The sequence below is a fragment of the Puma concolor genome, chromosome D1 (assembly GCF_028749965.1).
Source record: "Puma concolor isolate L17-30 chromosome D1, mPumCon1.1.hap2, whole genome shotgun sequence".
Classification (NCBI taxonomy): Eukaryota; Metazoa; Chordata; class Mammalia; order Carnivora; family Felidae; genus Puma; species Puma concolor.
Genome location: NC_141676.1, coordinates 98,659,044 through 98,677,165, shown reverse-complemented (window position 1 = coordinate 98,677,165; position 18,122 = coordinate 98,659,044). Strand labels below are relative to the sequence as shown.

General features: G+C 47.9%; 1 protein-coding gene across 5 annotated transcripts in view; it reads left to right on the top strand.

Moving 5' to 3' along the window:
- Positions 1–18,122, top strand: part of GRIK4 (glutamate ionotropic receptor kainate type subunit 4) — a 431,577-nt gene that overhangs the window by 279,862 nt on the left and 133,593 nt on the right. For all 5 annotated transcript variants that reach the window (XM_086678846.1, XM_086678845.1, XM_086678847.1 and 2 more), the window contains 2 exons: positions 1,458–1,636; positions 5,932–5,985. In XM_086678846.1, the coding sequence (XP_086534972.1) occupies positions 1,458–1,636; positions 5,932–5,985 (233 nt within the window). The remainder of the gene's footprint in view (positions 1–1,457; positions 1,637–5,931; positions 5,986–18,122) is intronic.

Genomic DNA, 18,122 nt, shown 5'->3' with positions numbered 1-18,122 from the left:
GCGTCCCTGTGTGACTAGGCAAGTTTCATCATCTCTACAAATCAAGGGAGGTTGAAGAGATGCCCTTCAGAGCCCTCCCCACCCCCACCCCCCCCCCCCCCCCCCCCCCCCGGTCTCTCTCTCACCTTTCGATCTTTGAGGGTCGGGAGGGTGAGGAATCTGCACCGGGGGAGTCTGGGGTCACGTTCAAGACAGGCCTGCAATGAACATCCTGTCTGGGGCAGAGAGCAGAGCCCAGGGGCCTTTGGTTAGAAAGCCAGTCCTTCCTTGCCATCCAGGGTATGGAGCCGGGTCCAAGAGCCTCATGTTTCCCTCTGTGTGTGGGATTAAAACGCATCGTAGGATTGTGGTGAGGACTTAGAAAAGCCACTTAGAATATTTAGCCCATTTTCTGGAACAGAATAGAAACAGAATCAGGATCCAATAAATGTTACTCTTGTCGTTGCTTTTGGGAACGAATGCCTTTGCTTCTCTTTCCATTGGAGTTGAGACCACTGTCTTCCCGGGAGACCCCACCCTCCACCCCTCACACACACACCTTCTTCCTGGCCTGCCTTTTCAGAGGCAACGCTGAATTGAGACCCTTGTGTCCCAGTGATAACATTCCAGAAACCCTCCTCCCACCCCTGCTCCTAGACAGCAGACAGCTGGGGGGAGGGGGGGGAGGTGGTGGTGGGGAGAGTCCTTCGCTCACAATCCCGTATTTTCGCTTTGTTCTGGGCCCACGTTATTGCCTGCTGGAGTGCAGTTCAAAGCCTGTCCTCTTATCATCATAATGATACCTGGTCTTAATGCAGCCACCCTGCTCTGAGGAATTCAAAGGGTTTTGTTAGGCCTGTTAACTGGGCCTTGTGATCTTGAGGAAACGGCTCCCCCGCATCTACATGAAAACAAAGGCTGGGCTCTTGTAGGGCTAGATGGAACATCTGTGAACATCCATGGGCGTTCATGATGGGTGAGGCGTGGGCCTAAGCACTTTACAGATTATCTCAGTTAGTCCTCGCCACCGTCCTGGGAGCCGGCTGCTGTTCCTTTCGTTTTTCAGATGAGGAAACTGAGGCCAAGAGCCCCGGCCACATGAAAAGGTCACTTCATGAGTGGGTGGCCAAGTGAGGGGGAGAAACCAAGCCTGCTGGTCTCTGAACCCTGGTCTTGGCCGCTACCGAGCGCTGTGGGAAGGAGAGTGGGCCCTCAACCCATTCGAGGGACCTCCGTCTCTCTTTAGAAGAGCCTTGCTGAGGGCTTTGGGGGAGGCCATAGGGGCTCGGGAGCATTCTTTTTACTTTAGAAGGGACTGTCGAAGCCCACAGAGGTTGAGACACCTGCTCAGCACCGGCAGTAGGGCCGGACTCACGACCCCACCTCCAGCCCCGGTCTTTGCTTGTCTCACTTTTGCTCCAGTGTCTCCCCAGGCAGCACGGCGGACCCTCAGGGGCTTCATCCTCTCTCCCCTCCAGGCCTTTTAAACCTGGAGAGGCTGCTGCGGCAATTCCTTATCTCCAAGGACACACTCTCCGTCCGGATGCTGGATGACACCCGGGACCCCACCCCGCTCCTCAAGGAGATCCGGGACGACAAGACAGCCACCATCATCATCCATGCCAACGCCTCCATGTCCCACACCATCCTCCTGAAGGTGGGAGCCAGGCCGGGTGAGGTGGGCGGGGAGCATCCTTCTCCCTCCTCCCTCTCTCCTCCTGAGCTGGTGCCCTGCTCCCTCTTTGCCTTGGGTGTTCTCCCTGGGTCATGGCCTCCGAACCCTGGCAGACTTCCCTGTGCTTCACTTGCAATGGATGGCTCCTGCAAGCTGAAAGAAAAAGCAGAATGAGGATGACGTTATAAAAATATTAACTCCTGGTGCAGCTGGGCGGGCAGCCCCCAGCTAAGACCCTGCCAGGGTTGGTGGGTTCCCGGGAGGGGCCGGGGCAGTGGGGGCAGGGCACTTGGGGTAGAGGCTATGTGCCAAGTGGTTCAAAAGCATTTCCATATTTTGACAAGCTGGGCAGTCCCGTGAGTGTGTACCGTCCTCTGTAATCCCCGTACGGTGTACTAGTTTGCAGACTGCTGCTGTGTAATATCCCAGCATAATCCTCTCAATGACTATGTGGGGCCGGTATCCTGTCTTCCCTCGACAGATGAAGACACTGAGACTCTGGGAGAGGAACGGCTTTGTCCGAGGCTCCACCAGTGAGGAGCAGAGCCGGGCCGGTACCCATTGTCTCTGACAGCTAATCAGCACTTTCTTCTACCTACCCCTCCTCAGAATACAAGGGGCAGGGTGGCAGTCCCTGGATCAGAACTCACAGTAAGAGAAACTGGAGCTCTGAGAGTGAGGCCCATCTGAGAACGAGAGAGAGACAGAGGAAGACCAAGAGAGAAGTCAGGTGCCCGGGGAACAGCTGGAAACATCTGGGCAGCCTCAGAGTCCCCTGCCACCAGTTCCTGGGCTGGTGGCTGGGCTAGCCATGTAACCCCAGACAGACAGACCCTGCTGCGGGCTCCCCTGTGGCTCCCAGCAGCTCCCCCAGGCACACTGGCCTCTTCCAGTGCCACTCTAATTGCACATTTAAACTCAACCTGCCATCTTCCACTGGGGGAGCGAGGCTCCTTGTTAACCTCTGCCCAGCTGTGAGGAGCCCGCCAGACACTCAGCTGATTGTCTCTTCCTCCCCTTCCCCCTCTCCCTCTCCTGCCCACCCCTCCTCAGCTAGTTTTGGTCTCAGAGTTAATAAGAGATTTGAATGAGTTCTCTGAGTACTGAGGGCTGTCCCTTCAGCCCGTTGCTATAGTAATTTTGCACAGCTCCAAACCCATGTCTGTCTGGGAGCATATACTCCAACTCTCACACATACATACACACACACACGCACACATGCATACACACACACACACTCAAACAGAATTTTTTTCTGTATTTCTTTTCTTATGTCTGGGCCGATGATCAATGAAGTTATCAAGGATGGAAAAAATCCTCTAGGTTTTAGGGGAAGCTGGGGGCAGGGAGTAAGATAATTGTCCCCTCCCTTGCAGAGGGCAATCAGGACAATGCACAGTCCCCACTGCAGTAGCCAGAGCCCATTCCTGGACAGCCTCCAGGCTGAAGCCTTTTGGGGGCATCCCTTATAATAATAGTGTAATAACCTCCGGAATGCTTTATGGCTCCCAGCATGCGTGATCGGGCTCTTTTATTTTCTAATAATATGTCTATCGTTGAAATTTTAGAAAGTACAGAAAAGCACATAGAAGCAAATAGAAATCATCATAGCTGCTTCTTTCTTTCTTGAAGCCTTGACTTTGAGGTCTGATAGAAAAATCTTACAGGGACACATGGAAAAGTTAAGACATTCCGTCACCCAGAGACAGCCACTGTGAAATTTTGTGGTCTATCCTATCTACGTTTGTAGACACGTTTGTTTATTTTCAAAATGATCGTCACATGGCCCATGTACTTCTGTAACCTGCTTTTTTCCCCGCTCAATGATATGCCATGCGATTTGCTTTGTGTCGTTACGTATTTGTCTGCAAATGTTTTAATGGCACATCATTTCTTATCATGTGGGCATACCATAATTTATTTAACCATCCCTTTATTGTTGGAGATACAGGTTGTTTTCAATCTTTTGCTGTAATAAACAATGTGGGATGCGCATCTTTGTACATAAATCTTTATGCACGCTCACGAATATTTTCTTAGCATAAATTTCGAGAAGTGAAATTACCGAGTTAAAGATATGCATGCTTTTAAGGGTTTTGATATGATTTGCCAGATTGCCTTTTAAAAAGGCCATAACAATTTATACTCCCATAAGTGTATAGGTATCTTATGGTACTCTTGCTAATACTGGGTATTTTCATTAACAACACTTTTTTTTTCAATGGCCGTGCTTTTGAAGAAAACTCTCCCTGTAATGACGATTATTGGCAAAGGGTTCTGCTGGGTGACCAGTGGCAGGCTTTCCTGGGACCACTTGTTGCCCTCAGCCCTTGTGACCTTAGAACCAAGCCCGTCAATGACGAGCGAGCGAGGCTTCGGAAACCAGTTCTCTTTGTTTCCGTTTGACTTCCTAGTGCCCCCAGCAGGGATGCCCGGCATCGGGTCTGGGCTGGGGCTGCAGGCAGCTCCTCTCCAGGGTTATAGCACAGCCCTGGGGGCTGGGGGGTGGGGCTCCATGAAGGATGGATTCAGTGTGGGAAGCAGTGTGAGCAGAGAGCACAGGGAGTTTCCGGAAGGCTCGGTGTGCACATGCAAGCCTGGCCCTGGAGCTTGGCCACACTCTGCTTGCTGTCTCTCGATTTCAGAAGGATTTGCAGAGTAATCCCCTACTTTATTGAGCAGCTGTTCCGGCAACAAACTTCGTGTTTACCCAGAATTCAGGTCTTAAAAACCAAGGATCTCTTGTCTTTTATCTTTGGGTAGCAGACTTCACAAATGGGTTTTAACTATCTGACGGTGCCCCCTCCCCAGCCCCTGGCCCCTGCCCATGCCTGCAACCAGGGGGCTCCCACCCATCTAGGCAGTGATGAACCAGCAATGGCACTTTTATATGGACTGTTGGGGGGGGGGGGATGGGCATCAGGCCATACCAGCCTCTTGGAAGTTGAGGAGGACGCAAGGCCTTGAGCCCCATGTGACCGACCCCAGCACCATCTTGCCCTGGCGTAGAGCCCTTCTGTACTTCAGTCTCCAGTGGAATCGTGGAACAGAAGGACTCCAGCCTGCTCTTAAAGGAGTCTGTGGGGTCTCCTATAAGAACAAAGTTACCAGAGTTCCTCAAGAGAAAAACACTTTGTAAGAGGAAAATGTAATCATCCTGGCCCTTGTTTTCCCCTCACGCACCTCCATAGTCACGACAGAAGCGGTTTCCCAGTGGCCCTGGGGCTGCAAGATACATGATGAAAATCTGACTGTCAGAAGGCATGAGGACCCTGGGGAGAGCCAGGCTCATTATTTACCTGATCTACTTGTCGGCTTCTGTGGCACCTGTCATGCTCAAAGCCGGGCACACTGACGGGGGAGGTTGGTGTGGGGGACCTGTGATGGCTACAAAGATCAGACAAAAGGGAGACTGTTCAGGAGTCGCAGCCTCCCAACTCTGGGACGATGACACGCGGGTGTGCTCTGATCAAGGGTGAGGCATGTCACAAGCAGCTTGTTCCTTACTACTAATAAAGGACCAAAGTTTGCAAATGATTCACTTGTTTCCTACATTACTGCAGATTCAAAGACTCTTAGGAGCCTGGTTCGCTCGCATTTATCGGGTTGAGTTAATTTGAGAATTGCCTACAACCCACAGACTCTCCTGACTCTGCCTCGGCCCCTGAGAGTTGTCAGTACCTCCATCAATATCACGGTCCTCTGGGGGAGAGTATAGTTTGGTTAAAAGGACTGAAATTAGTCTGCCTGGCTTTAATTTCATCTTTTTCCACTTATGAGATGTATGATCTCGTACCAGTTCCATAGCCCCTTGGTGTTTTGATGTCCCTGGCTGTCAACGTGGGGGGTGGGAGAGGAGTCATAGTGCCTACCTCATCGACTTAACCCAAGCGAAATGCTTTCTAGTGCTTGGCCCATACTAAGGAGTGGGTACATGTTAGCCATTGTTATTGCTAATAGTTTAGGAGATAATTATTTTAGTCTGTTTTATTATTTGCTTCATTTCCCTTAAAGTCATTTTGGTTTCCATAATATCTGGTTATATCCATGGGAATGTGTTGTGCATGAGAACATCAGCTGCTATGAGTGTCACTGCAGGGGTGGAGAGCAGGGTGGCAGGGGAGAGACCCTCCACCAAGTCATCCTCCAAGTCAGGGGCAATGTAAGAACCGAAGGGAAGGGGGTCAGACAAATGGCGGACACTTGGAGCCCCTACTGCTCACTCACTTCTAGTGGGTTTTTGTTTTCTCTCTAATCTCCTTCTCTTCCCTTTGCAGGCAGCTGAACTCGGGATGGTGTCGGCCTATTACACATACATCTTCACTAATCTGGTAAGACATTTTCACAGCTCACCTCCTTGGCACAGAGTATCAATAATTAGAGTCAGCGGGGTGTGACGGAATGAAGCCCAGGAGATGGGGAGTGGGGGAAATTAAAGCAGAGGAACAGAAGCCAACCAGAGAGGCAGGGCATTCTAGAAACATGGAAGTCCAGGAGCTACTGGGATTCTCATCTCAACAACTCTTAGCCTTGGGAGGGTGGGGATTGGGGGAGTCTAATGCCTCCATCCAAATGCCACCAGCTAGCTAGCATTGAGTCCTCTGATGGATGTGTCTTCTCTGTAGGTCCAGTTACTGGCCTGCAGTCCAACCATGGATTGTCAGACCCTTAATGCTAACTCAGAGGTAGGACAGCCGGGCCACAAAAGTACACATCGTACGAGGTTAGAACCGGATGCACCTACAGAAGCTGCCTTTGCCGAATCCCCTTATTTTGCAGATGAGAAAACAGGTCTGTAGAAATTTTATTGAGTCAGGTTGGAGAACCAGCTTTGCCGCACAGTGTGTGCTCTTCAACAAGCATGGAGCCTTGGTTTCCTTATCTGTAAAATGGGGATAGGAACAGATATGTCATAGAGTTGCATGATTCAATCTACACGGAGGCATTTTGAAACTGTAAAATACTAAGAAATATGCAAGGTTGTGGTGAAGGATGGACACTCAGTAGAAGGAACCTCAGAGAACTGGTTTTTAAAAAAATGTTAGAACTTTACTTTGAAATGATTATAGATTCACAAGAGTTGCAAAGATAGTACAGAGAGGTACCATGTACCTTCGACTGAGTTTCCTCCAGTGGTTACATCTGACATAATTGTGGTATGATATCAAAACCAGGATATCAAAATATCCAGTCTATCAAACCTGTGTAGATATATGTAAATCCCACTGTAACCAAAACGACCCCATCTCATCACCCAAAGATCTCCCTCATGCCGCCATTTTGTCTCACCCGCCACCCTCCCTCCCACCATCTCTAACCCTTCACAACCCCTAATCTGTTCTCCATTTCTACAGTTCTATAATTTTGAGAGTGTTACATAAATGGAATCATGCAGTGTATGACCTTTCTCACTTAGAGTGATGCCCTTGAGACCATCCAAGTTGCATGAATCAATAGTTCGTTCCTTTTTATTGCTGAATCGCATTTCTCGGTGTAGACGTACCACGGTTTGCTTAACCATCCACCTACTGAGAGACATTTTGGTTGTTTCCACTTTCTGACTGTTACAAACAGAGCTGTCATAAACAATCATTCAGAGAAGAGGTTTATTTTATTTTATAAATGCGTGGATGTCAAGATCACTTAGCTTGGTGGCCCCTTCATGCAGACGTGCTTTTGACCACCTCTTGTGTAACAGGGACCGGGCCAGGCATTAGGGAGGAAAATGAGAATAAGAAACCAAGCCTGCCTTGGGAAAACTCGAAGTACCTACTGCAGTGCAAAGGGGTAACTTCTAGTAGATGTGTAGACAAAGCACTCTAGATCCTGGAACAGGGGCCACTTGCTCAATGTGGGACAGGCAGGACATGCCTCACCGAAGAAGAGGCCTTTAGGCTCTGCCTTAAAGGGGGTTAAGGGTTTTTTCTAGATTAAAAAAGGAAGAGCGTTCTGCCTAAGAAACAGCATATCCACGTCTCTGGAGATTTGAAAGGACATGGCAAGTCCAGGAAACAGTGACTCACTTCAGACTTACTGCCTGCTCCAGGATGGGCATGTTAGCTAATTACTGTTCATTTATCTATTTACATCCATCCTTGAAAGTTACTTATTGAGAGGATTTAAGGCAGATGTCAATGAATTTTAAGATCCCTGCTAGGTTGGGGAGCAGAACACGACATCTACAGGTTTGACTCTTAAATCTTAAAGTGAGAAAGGCTCTGGAGAAGTTACAACCTTCTCAGCCAACATATGTGATAGGCGATCTAGGGGATCGTGCAGTGTCCCTCCTGGATTTAGGGACCTGCTTTCCTGAAATGTCCTGCACGGTTGAGGAGATGCCTGCTCACAGAGACAGGCTGGTGATCTGTATTCTGTGATCTGTATTCTTTTCCAGCTGTATGTAGGTTCTTATGAAGAGCCCTTTCTCGGGGCTGCCTTGGAATTGCTGTCCCTGAAGCATGCTGAGGCCTTTGCTCTCAGAGTCGAGACATTTTGGAGGAATCGAGTGTGGCTTCTTTTCTGGTTATAGGGACTCCCTCAACACAGGCTTGCCAGAAAGCCATTCAGCGTTTCCCAGTTCACCACCCTACTCTGTTGTTGGAATTTTTTTTTCAATGCTTAATTCTTTATTTAAAGAGAGAGCACAGTGGGGGAGGGACAGACAGAGAGACGGAGACTCAGAATCCGAAACAGGCTCCAGGCTCTGAGCTGTCAGCGCAGGGCCTGACGCAGGGCTCGAACTCTCGAACCGCAAGATCTTGACCAAAACCAAAGTTGGACGCTTAACTGACAGAGCCACCCAGGCGCCCCCTGTGGTTGGAATTTTTAATGGAGTCCTAGCATACGTATGGAAGACCACACGAATCATAGGTGCACAGATTAGTGAATGTTTTTCAGGTGAGTGCACCTGTGTAAGCAGCACCCAGATCCAGCATTAGAACACGACCAGCACCCCAGTCCCTCTCATGCCCCCTCCCAGTGACTACCGGGCAAAATGTAGAACAGAAAGAATTTCTTTGTTTGCTTATTTATTTTTTTCCTATCCAGCACTGCTGCTGTAAATCACGGCATTAACATGTAAAAAGGGAGAAAAGGATTAGACTATTCCCAGAGCAATGCAGAAGCATTTGCTTAAAGTAAGGAGGCATCTGGGGGAGCCCGGGGAAGTTGGCAGCAGAGTAAAGGGAGATGAAAGTACAATCGGGTTCCATCTGGGGAGCTGGGAAATGGAGGGAAGAAGAGGGAAGAGGCAAGCCAGGGGCTGCCTCATGCACCCCAGCCAGGGGGGCCCCCCACATTAGGCAGCCACGTCAGCAAAGGAGGACAAAATTAAGTAGCAAGTCATAGCCGTGACTTAGCAGATGGAAGGAGGCCAGTCATTTGGAATATGAGTTCCCAGGACAGTCACCAGAACAAGGTGGAGTTGCTTGGCTTGGAGATTTTTAAGAACGCGTCACCCACGCTATGTACTGCCCCTGCCTCTTTTCAGGACTGATAATAATGAGTGTGACGATTTATCTAGTGGAAAAAAAGCACGGGCCTGTGAAGTCAGGAGACCCAGGTCTGTGCCCCACTCTGCTTTATACACTGTGTGGCTTTGGGGGGGAGTCACGCTGACTCTCTGAGCCCCTTTTCTCCTTTGTAAAAAAAGGGATGATAAAACCTCACAAGTTTGTTGTGAGGATAAGTCAAAACTGCATTGTAAATTGAAAAGTACTGTGTGTTTTTAAGGCATTGTATTTGTTTTATATATAACACTGTGATACTTGCAGTTTCAAAGAGCTTTCTTTTCTTCGGGGGGCCCGAAACTGAATGTGATGAGCTCTGGGAACATGCCTCAGTCAGAGAGTTCTTTGAACCTGGAATTAACAGGACTCACACCGTTTGTAAGTTTGCAAGGAGAAATTAAAAAAAATTATATCTGTATGAATGATGATGGCTGAATAACATTCAAGAAAATAGGAGCACAGCCATTGCAAGAATCAGTGGGAGAATATTCTAGAAGCCTCTCGTTAGTGCTTTGGCTTTCTAGAAAGGACAGGCCCCTATTAAGAGTAAAGAAACTATTTGTAAGTCCATTCTTCCTGCCTAGTTGCAGTTGAAGCCTTGGAACAGAGAGGGAGGGGCTTTGTACAGAGGGAATGAGTTCCCTCCATGTTTCTCACATCCCTTTCCCCCACATACACATGCCGCCTGGACTTTAATACTTCTGTATTCCTTCTCTGAATTCCTCGGGGATAACCATCATGGCCCAGCTCTCTGAATTCTGCCACAGTGATGCAGCAGGTGCTCAGATTAGCTTTGTGAAAGCTACCACCATGAGCTGGAAAAGCATGGGCCTTGACATTAGGCAGATGTGATTTAGCACTCTAGTTTGACCAGCTACCGGCTGTGTGATCCTGTGCAGGTAACTTAACCTTTCTGAGCCTCAGACACCTCATCTGTAAGTGGACGCTCATAATACCTGCCTCTGGAGATGATAACCACATAGCAACCGCCTCACAATACAAGTTGCGTAAAGAGAAGGTATTATTTTTAGAAGTCCTATTTATGCTTCCCATGTGTTAAAAAGAACAGGAGATACTTATCTGCTACCCAGCCTCTAATGGCCTGTAATAGTGACTCCTGTAATGCCATCTTATTTATTTACAAGGGATGAATAGAACTAGGTTAGTTATTATACATGGCTGAACTGACCAGAGTAGGGTTTGTTTGTGTTGGTAATTACTGAGTAATTGATCGGGTTGTCATACTTCATTCCCTTCTAGGCATTAAGAAGGCTGATGGATACTTCCATTTTTAGTTTTTTGAGGAACTGCCATACTGTTTTGCAGATGGCTACACCAGTTACGTTCCCGCCAACAGTGCGTGAGGGTTCCAATTTCTCCATATCCTCACCACCACTTGTTATTTCTTATCTTTTTTTGTTTCTAGCCATTCTGACAGGTGTGAGTTGGTACCTCATTGTGGTTCTGCTTTCACATTTCCCTGGTGATCAGTGATGATTGAGCATCTTTTCATGTGTCTGTTGCCTATCTAAATACCGTATGGTGCAATAATTCCACTTCTGTCCATATTTACCCAACAAAAGTGAAAACTCCAGTTCAAAAAGATATACACACCCTCTATGTTTATTGCAGCATTATTCCCAACAGCTAAGATAGGGAAGTAACCCAGTGTCCATCGATGGATAAATAAAGAAGATTGTGTGTGTGTGTGTGTGTGTGTGTGTGTGTGTGTGTGTGTGTGTGAGTGATGGAATATTACTCAGCCATAAAAATGATGAGGTCTTGCCATTTGTGAGAACACAGATAGGCCTAGAGGGTATGATGCTAAGTGAAAATAAGTCAGACGGAAACAAATACTACATGATTTTATTCATATGTGGAATCTAAAAAACAAATCAACAACAACAACAAAAGCAGAGACTCAGATATAGAGCAGAAACTCATGGTTGCCAGAGGAGACAAGGGTGGGGGGATGGGTGAAATGTGTGAAGGGGATTAAGAGGTACAAACTTCCAGTTACGAAAAAAATTTACATCATAGGGATGAAAAGTACAGCATGGGGAACATAGTCAATAATATTATAATAACTTTTTATGGTGACAGATGGTGACTACCCTTCTCGTGGTGAGCATTTCATAAAATATATTATTGTCAAATCACTATGCTATACACTTGAAACTAATGTAATATTATATGTCAACTACATTTCCATGAAAAAATAAATGAAAATTAAAATTTTTTTTAATTTAAAAAAAGAAGGCTGGTTGATTTAGGGCATCTGTAATAAATGAATTCGATTGACTGCTCTAGATTTGATCAGTTGATTACCCCTCATAAGAGCTGGGAGAAAAATATCCATCATGAATCAAACTTCTAAACCATCAATTTAGTTGACCCTATAGAAAGCCGTTTTTTCTCTCTGTTGGGGTCTGAGCAGCAGGAGAGTGAGTGTGCCAGTCCCAAGCTTTGGGGGCCAGGGGTGACTGACACAGGGAAGGAAGTGAGCCAGAGCTAGCTGGCCAGGAGGACCATGCAGCTACCATGGACAGAGCCAGGGAGGCCTGGACAGGTCCAGGGAAGAGCCAGGTCTGGTGGTACAGCAGAGGCCGAGGCTCAGTGAAGGAGTGACAATGAGATGTCAGGCAATGAGAGAGACACTTCAGCGAGATGGGAGAGACCAGGGTATAGGGGCAGACCCTCTCCTGAACAGAGGAGGGTGTCATTGGTGGGAAATTTATAGATGTTAGAGGCACACAGTTGTAGCAAACAGCAAGATGTCCAGGGCTTTTATTTGCACATCTATTTCAGAATGAGATTTGGGATAGTTTGTACTGGGGTCAGAGGTTTGGTGAAACAGCTTCTTGCCCTGGTTCTGGTTCTGATGGATCGCGATTTAGTCCCAACAAAGCAAATCTCTAATGAACAGGTGGGAACAGGCCTCTGCAGGTGCCTGGCTAACGTGGGAGCCCAGGGCAGAGGAGTGGTAACTTCATAACTTTAAAACTTTAATGGAAAACTACAAGCCAGGATGTTCATTTGGCCAGAGATCAGGACGGGAACCAGAAGGAAGCACGTCCTGGCAGGTAGACCAAAAGGAGGGTGAGAGTCCAGACCCAAACAGGGAACAGAGCAGGGCAAACAAGAAAATTACTTGGCATTAATTACATTCACAATGTCATACAACCATCATCACTGTTTCTAAAACTTTTTTTTTTTATCACCCCAGACAGGAACTCTGTACCCATTATGTAGTAACTTTTCATCCCCCTCCCCCCAGCCCCGGGTAACCTCTTACAGGTTCTCTGTCTCTGTGCCTTAGCCTTTCCTTGATATTTCATACAAGTGGAATCATACAATATTTGTCCTTTTGTGTCTGGCTCATTTCACCAGCACACTGTTTTCTAGGTTCATCCATGTTATGGCAGGCATCACAGCTTTATTTTTTTTACTTTTTTTATGTGGGAAAATACACAAAACATAAAATTTACCATTTTAGCCCCTTTTAAGTATACCACTTAGTAGAAATAAGTACACTCACATTGACGTCATCACTATCTGTCTCCAGAACTATTTTCAGCTTCCTGAACTGAAAGTTCACGCACCTACTGAACAATGAGTCCCCATCCTTTCTTCCCCCCACCACCCTTCCCTGACCACTGGCAACCATTGTTCTTTCTGTTGCTATGAATGTGCCTGTTCTAAGTACCTCTCCAAGTGGAATTATACAATATTTGTCCTTTTGTGTATGACTTACTTCACTTGGTGTAACGTCTTCAAGGTTCATTCATGTGTCAGAGTTTCCTTCCGTTTTAAGACTGAATAACGTTCCATTGTATGTGTAGACCATTCTGTTGATCCATTCATCCATCAGCCGATACTAGGGTTCCTCAATTTTCTGGCTGTTGGAGATAATACTGCTATGAACGTGAGTATATAAATATCTGTTTGAGTCCCCGCATCCAGTCGTGTTGGGTATAAGCCGAGGAATGGAATTGCCAGATCAAATGGAAATTCTATGCTTCATTTTTGAGGAGCCCCCCAAATATTTTCCAGAGTGGCTGCACCATTTTTCATCCCTACCAGCAATGTGTGAGAGTTCCAGTTCCTCCACATCCTTACCAACACTTGTTATTTATTTATTTACTTATTTATTTACTTACTTACTTACTTACTTACTTTTTAATAATCACCATCCTCATGGGTGTGAAGTGGTCAGATGTGTTTCTTATTTCTCTCTGGAGTTTGCAAATCAAAAGAAGCAAGGCTTCTTTGTTGAAGAATTGCTGAAGTTGAGAGTCCTACTGATTAAGAAGCTTTCTGAGGAGAGAAAGTAGCCAATGTGTTAAGAACCCAGTCAGAACTGGTGAAAACCCCCAGGTCAGGAGCTTCCTGGCTGTGTGCCCCCTGAAGCTCTTGGGGACCTCAGTTTCTTCATGTGTAAAGCGGGAATAATAATATCCATCTCAAAAATTTCGGGTGAGATTAAAAATCAGCTATTGATAACACTTTGCATCTGGTAGGTCATACCAACTGCCATAACAGATAAACCCTTAAATCTCCTGGCTTTACACAACGGAACTATATTTCTCATTCAACTCAAGCCCCCAGAGGGTGTTCCTGATAAGTGGGCAGCCTTCCATAATGTTGTTTGAGGGCCTAGGCTTCTTCCGGCTTGTAAAAATGTCCTCCTAGTGGCCCGGAATGGGAGAAAAACATGGCGGATCAGACACAGGAGGCTGTGAGAGTGACACACAGTATTTCTCCTCATGATTCCATTGGCTAGCACCCAGTCACATGCCTGCACCTACCTGCCTACCTGCCAGCAGGGTACTGTGCACCCAAGCAGATGAGGAAACGGGTTTGGTGATCCGTTAGCCACACCGCCACATTATTAAATTATTAATCATTGTCACACATCTCTTTCACGTGTGCTGGAAAAACAATTAGCGTGCAAAGCCCTGGCAAGTCTGTTTATGGGACAACTGATCGTGCACGTGGAAGTCTGACTAGCACCTAGTCATAAGGGTGTCAGCTCCCTTAGAGCTAAAAGGGTCGGTCCCTGGAGCGCGTGTCCAGGATGGCGGTCCCATCTGGCACCTCCAGGTGGGGGCACGCTCAGGACTGTTACGGATTCGCCGAGCTCATTCCCCTCTGGAGTCTGGAAGGAGTCTCTGTCCTCCACTCGGCCTCGGGCTTTGGCAGAGGAACCACTGTTCGGCAAGACTGATGGAAATTCGGACAGAGGACGCGAGGAATTAAGGGCCTTTGGGCAAAGCCCAGTTGGCCGCTGAGACAGCAGAGATGCCGTCTGAAGAGAGGAGGTGAAGGAGGAGACACTGTTTGAGCTAATAAATCTGGAGGGATTACCAGCTACTAATGAACCCAGGGAGATTTGCAATCACCGCCTAATAGAAAAGATAAAATCACCCTAATCTGTTGCCAGAGACTACAGATGGGCCCGGTGCCAAAGGAAGGAGCTGCAGCCTCTGGGGAGAAGCGTAGAGAGTTAAGGTTAAGGGTCACAAGTGGTGAAATGTCAGTGAAAGGCAGGAAATAATTGGGCCCTGGGCTGGCAGGTGTCGGTGGCATGGCTAGCTGGGTGCCGTGATCACCGATGCACTGTGGTGCCCCAGGCCGGGCCTACACCTTGGTGCTCCTGGTCCCACCATTGTGCCGGAGGGCAGACTGCCATTTGTGGGGTGTAGAGAGAGGCCATGGCCACCGCAGAGTTCTTCCCTTAGGGAATCTAGAGAGAAGGGGCTGGGTGCTGGCCGTGCCATGTTGGGAGACACGGGGAGGGTTTGCAGAGGCAGGAGCCTTGACGTCAGATAGAGGACAGGCCAGAGAAGCAGCTATGACTTCTAGTTATAGCCCTGCTGTGAACTAGCTGAGTGACACAGCAGTAATGATGGTTGACTTAGTGAATACCTTCCACACTCAAGGCTCTGTCATTAGTGCTTGTCAGTTATTCTCTCACATAAACCTCAAGACCATTCAAGTGGAAGGCACCGCTTTATTCCCATTTTACGGATGAGGTAGCAGAGGCTCCTAAAACTCGAGGTAGTGGAGCCAGGTCATGATCCCAGGTGGTTCTAGCTCTTAACCACTTCATTCTATCACATTTGTGCCCCCGTCGGGCTTCACTTCCTCATCTATAAAATGATGAGGTTGTGAGCACCTGGGTGGCTCCGTGGTTGAGCGGCCGGCTTCGGCTCAAGTCATGACCTCACAGTTGGTGGGTTCGAGCCCCGTGTCGGGCTCTGTGCTGACAGCTGGGAGCCTGGAGCCTGCTTCGGATTCTGTGTCTCCCTCTCTCTCTGCCCCTTCCCCACTCACGCTCTGTCTCTCAACATAAATAAGTAAACAAACATTAAAAAACATTTGTTTTTTAACGATGAAGTTGTATTAGGTGATCTCTCGGGGTCTTTCCAGCTCTGAACTTGTTTTATCCTACACCCTGCCAGGGGCATTCCACATCACAGCACCCTCAGATTGAGGATGTTTCCTGGAGGGGAGGGAGAATGACCATGAACTTGGAGGGCCCGCATGGCCCACGAGAGCAGTTTCTGTTCTGCCAACAGCTCCTCAGCTTCCCAAAGAGTAGCCAGGTCCCAATGAGTCCTTGCAAGGAATAACCCTTCTAAGCCCCTGTGTCTGTCTTGTTTGGGCAGAATGAATATATGCAGCCAGTTTTTCTCCTCCGAGTTCATTTTTACTGTCAAGCAGACCAAGCCTATGTTTATTCTTCTAAAGGTCTATCAGAGAGATTAAGGAATTGGAATTGCTGAAATGATTACAGAAAGGGGAGCCAGGGCAGACAGGGAGGAAGAAAACCACTGATTCGAGAGGAAGTGCTCACCGTCCGTCCCTTCCGATCCTTGCCTTGGTGAGCCAACCCTCCCTGTCTTTTTTCAGATCTTACTTAAATGTCACTTCCTCAGGGGGGTCTCCCCCGATACCTTCCCAGCACCCTGTGTTCTGTTCACAGAACATATTTGTGAAGGATGTGGAACTCGTCAGCGGGCTGCCAGTAAACATTATTCCCTTCCCTTCCTTCTTTCCCGCTTCTCTGTTGGGTATGTCCATCCTTAAACCTCAGTTTCCCAACTTATTGCCTCTAGTTTTATCAGAGCTAATATCAGAAACATTTCACAATTGGCTTCTCACCTGGTTAGAATGACAGTTCCCACGGTGCTCAAACGTCTTCTGTATCTTTAGTCTTTCACCAAAAGCACACACCATACAGGTGCACACACATGCACACACACATGCACACACAGAGCTAGCCAGCAGCTAACAATCCATCAGTCCGACAACTTTCTAGTGGCAGAGCAATTGAGTCTAAAGTGTAGTTCGTTGTAAAATTATTAAGTCAATCTACATACTTCACCTTTATTGAGCCTTCTAGAAGAACTACCCTGCATAATACAGTACATCTTGGTGAATAAATATGTTTTTGGTGTAACTAGGAAAAGAGTAATGGAGTGGAAGCTCCCCATGTGTCTGTCTGAACCTCCATGGTACCACCCCCATCCAAGGCCAACCCTATGACGTAGCGGGTCCGGCAGTATCGAATGTCTCCTGGGCACACACGTGGGTATGCCAGCGTCTTAAGGAGAAGCTCTTAACTCCAAAATTGTGCTCTCTGGCTGCTGACCCCCCTGTGCCTGCGCTCTGAGCTAGGTCGCTGGTACGGAGGGGGTGTATTCAGAAAGAGGAATGGCAGGGAGAATTGGAAGGAGATTTAGGAGGTATTGACTGAAGAATTATTCGTTGCAATTGCACTTGGGGAGACTGTGGCTGACTGCTGGAAGCCCCTTGGCCCGAGTTATAGGATTATAAAGTGGTTAGTCAGCCGTGATTTAGCAACTTACCTTTGGAAAATGCTAAAATCGACTATACTTATTCGGCAGAGATTTATTAAGTGCCTACTGTATGCTGGGGAATCCAAGCAGCCGCGTGGTGGGGCTTGAAGAGCTCTGTTTGTAAGTGCGAGGTATGGAAGGCCAGAGGAAGGAGCATTTGGTGCTTCTTCGGGAACGTGAAGAAAGGTTTACAGATATGGCTTCCTTTCATCGTGTTTTAAAGGATGGTGAGAAATGAGAATGGTTGAGGGATCCGTAGGCAGAGGTAAGGCATGAGTCTGAGCAAGGGCATGGTGGCAGCAATGTGGCTGGAGCGAGGGAGTGGGGTGGAGACAGATGGAACCAGAGCCAGCAAAGCCAGGTTTGGGTCAGATGACGTCCCATCTGCCCTGCAGAGTTGATGGACTTTTTAGCATTGGCATTGGCAGGCCCAGGATCTTGTCTTGGCCGTCCCACCAACTGACGATGCGTGTACCCTTGAACAAGTCCTTCCTCCCCTGGCAGTAAACTAGAGGGTCTCCAGAGATCTCTCAACTCTGAAATGCTGTTGACTTCATGGATTGGACTCCATTTATATGATAACGGCTGAGTGACTTCTCCTGGCCAACATGTTTACCACGTAAAGTAGGTGATTTTCCTCCACACGGCTTTTCAGTGTCTCTGTCCACCTTGCATCTCTCTCCCGTGGCCTCCACAGGCCAGGTCCCCACAGTGGGACCGAGCACCCCTGACTCTTGAGCTGTGCGGCAATCTTACTTCCCCTCGCCCGGAAGTAGCCATCCTGTCCCCTGTGCCCAGCCTGCTTCCCCCAATGGATGACGGGCCTCCCCGGTCTCAAAACTCAGTTTGTGCCACTATGGTAATGGATGAGGATAGCATCGAATTTGGGGACCTTTGAGAGCATCTAGCTAAATCTTGTCATTTCACAGTTGGGGACATAACTGAGGAGGGAGTTATGACTCACCTGAGCTCTCCTAGTGAGAGCCAGGAGTGGGGACCGGAGGTCCCCCGGCCCGCAGGCCCACACGTTCACTGGATCAGCACTGACGGAGGACTCACTGTGTCAGGGATGCAACAATGAATAAAGTTCCGTTG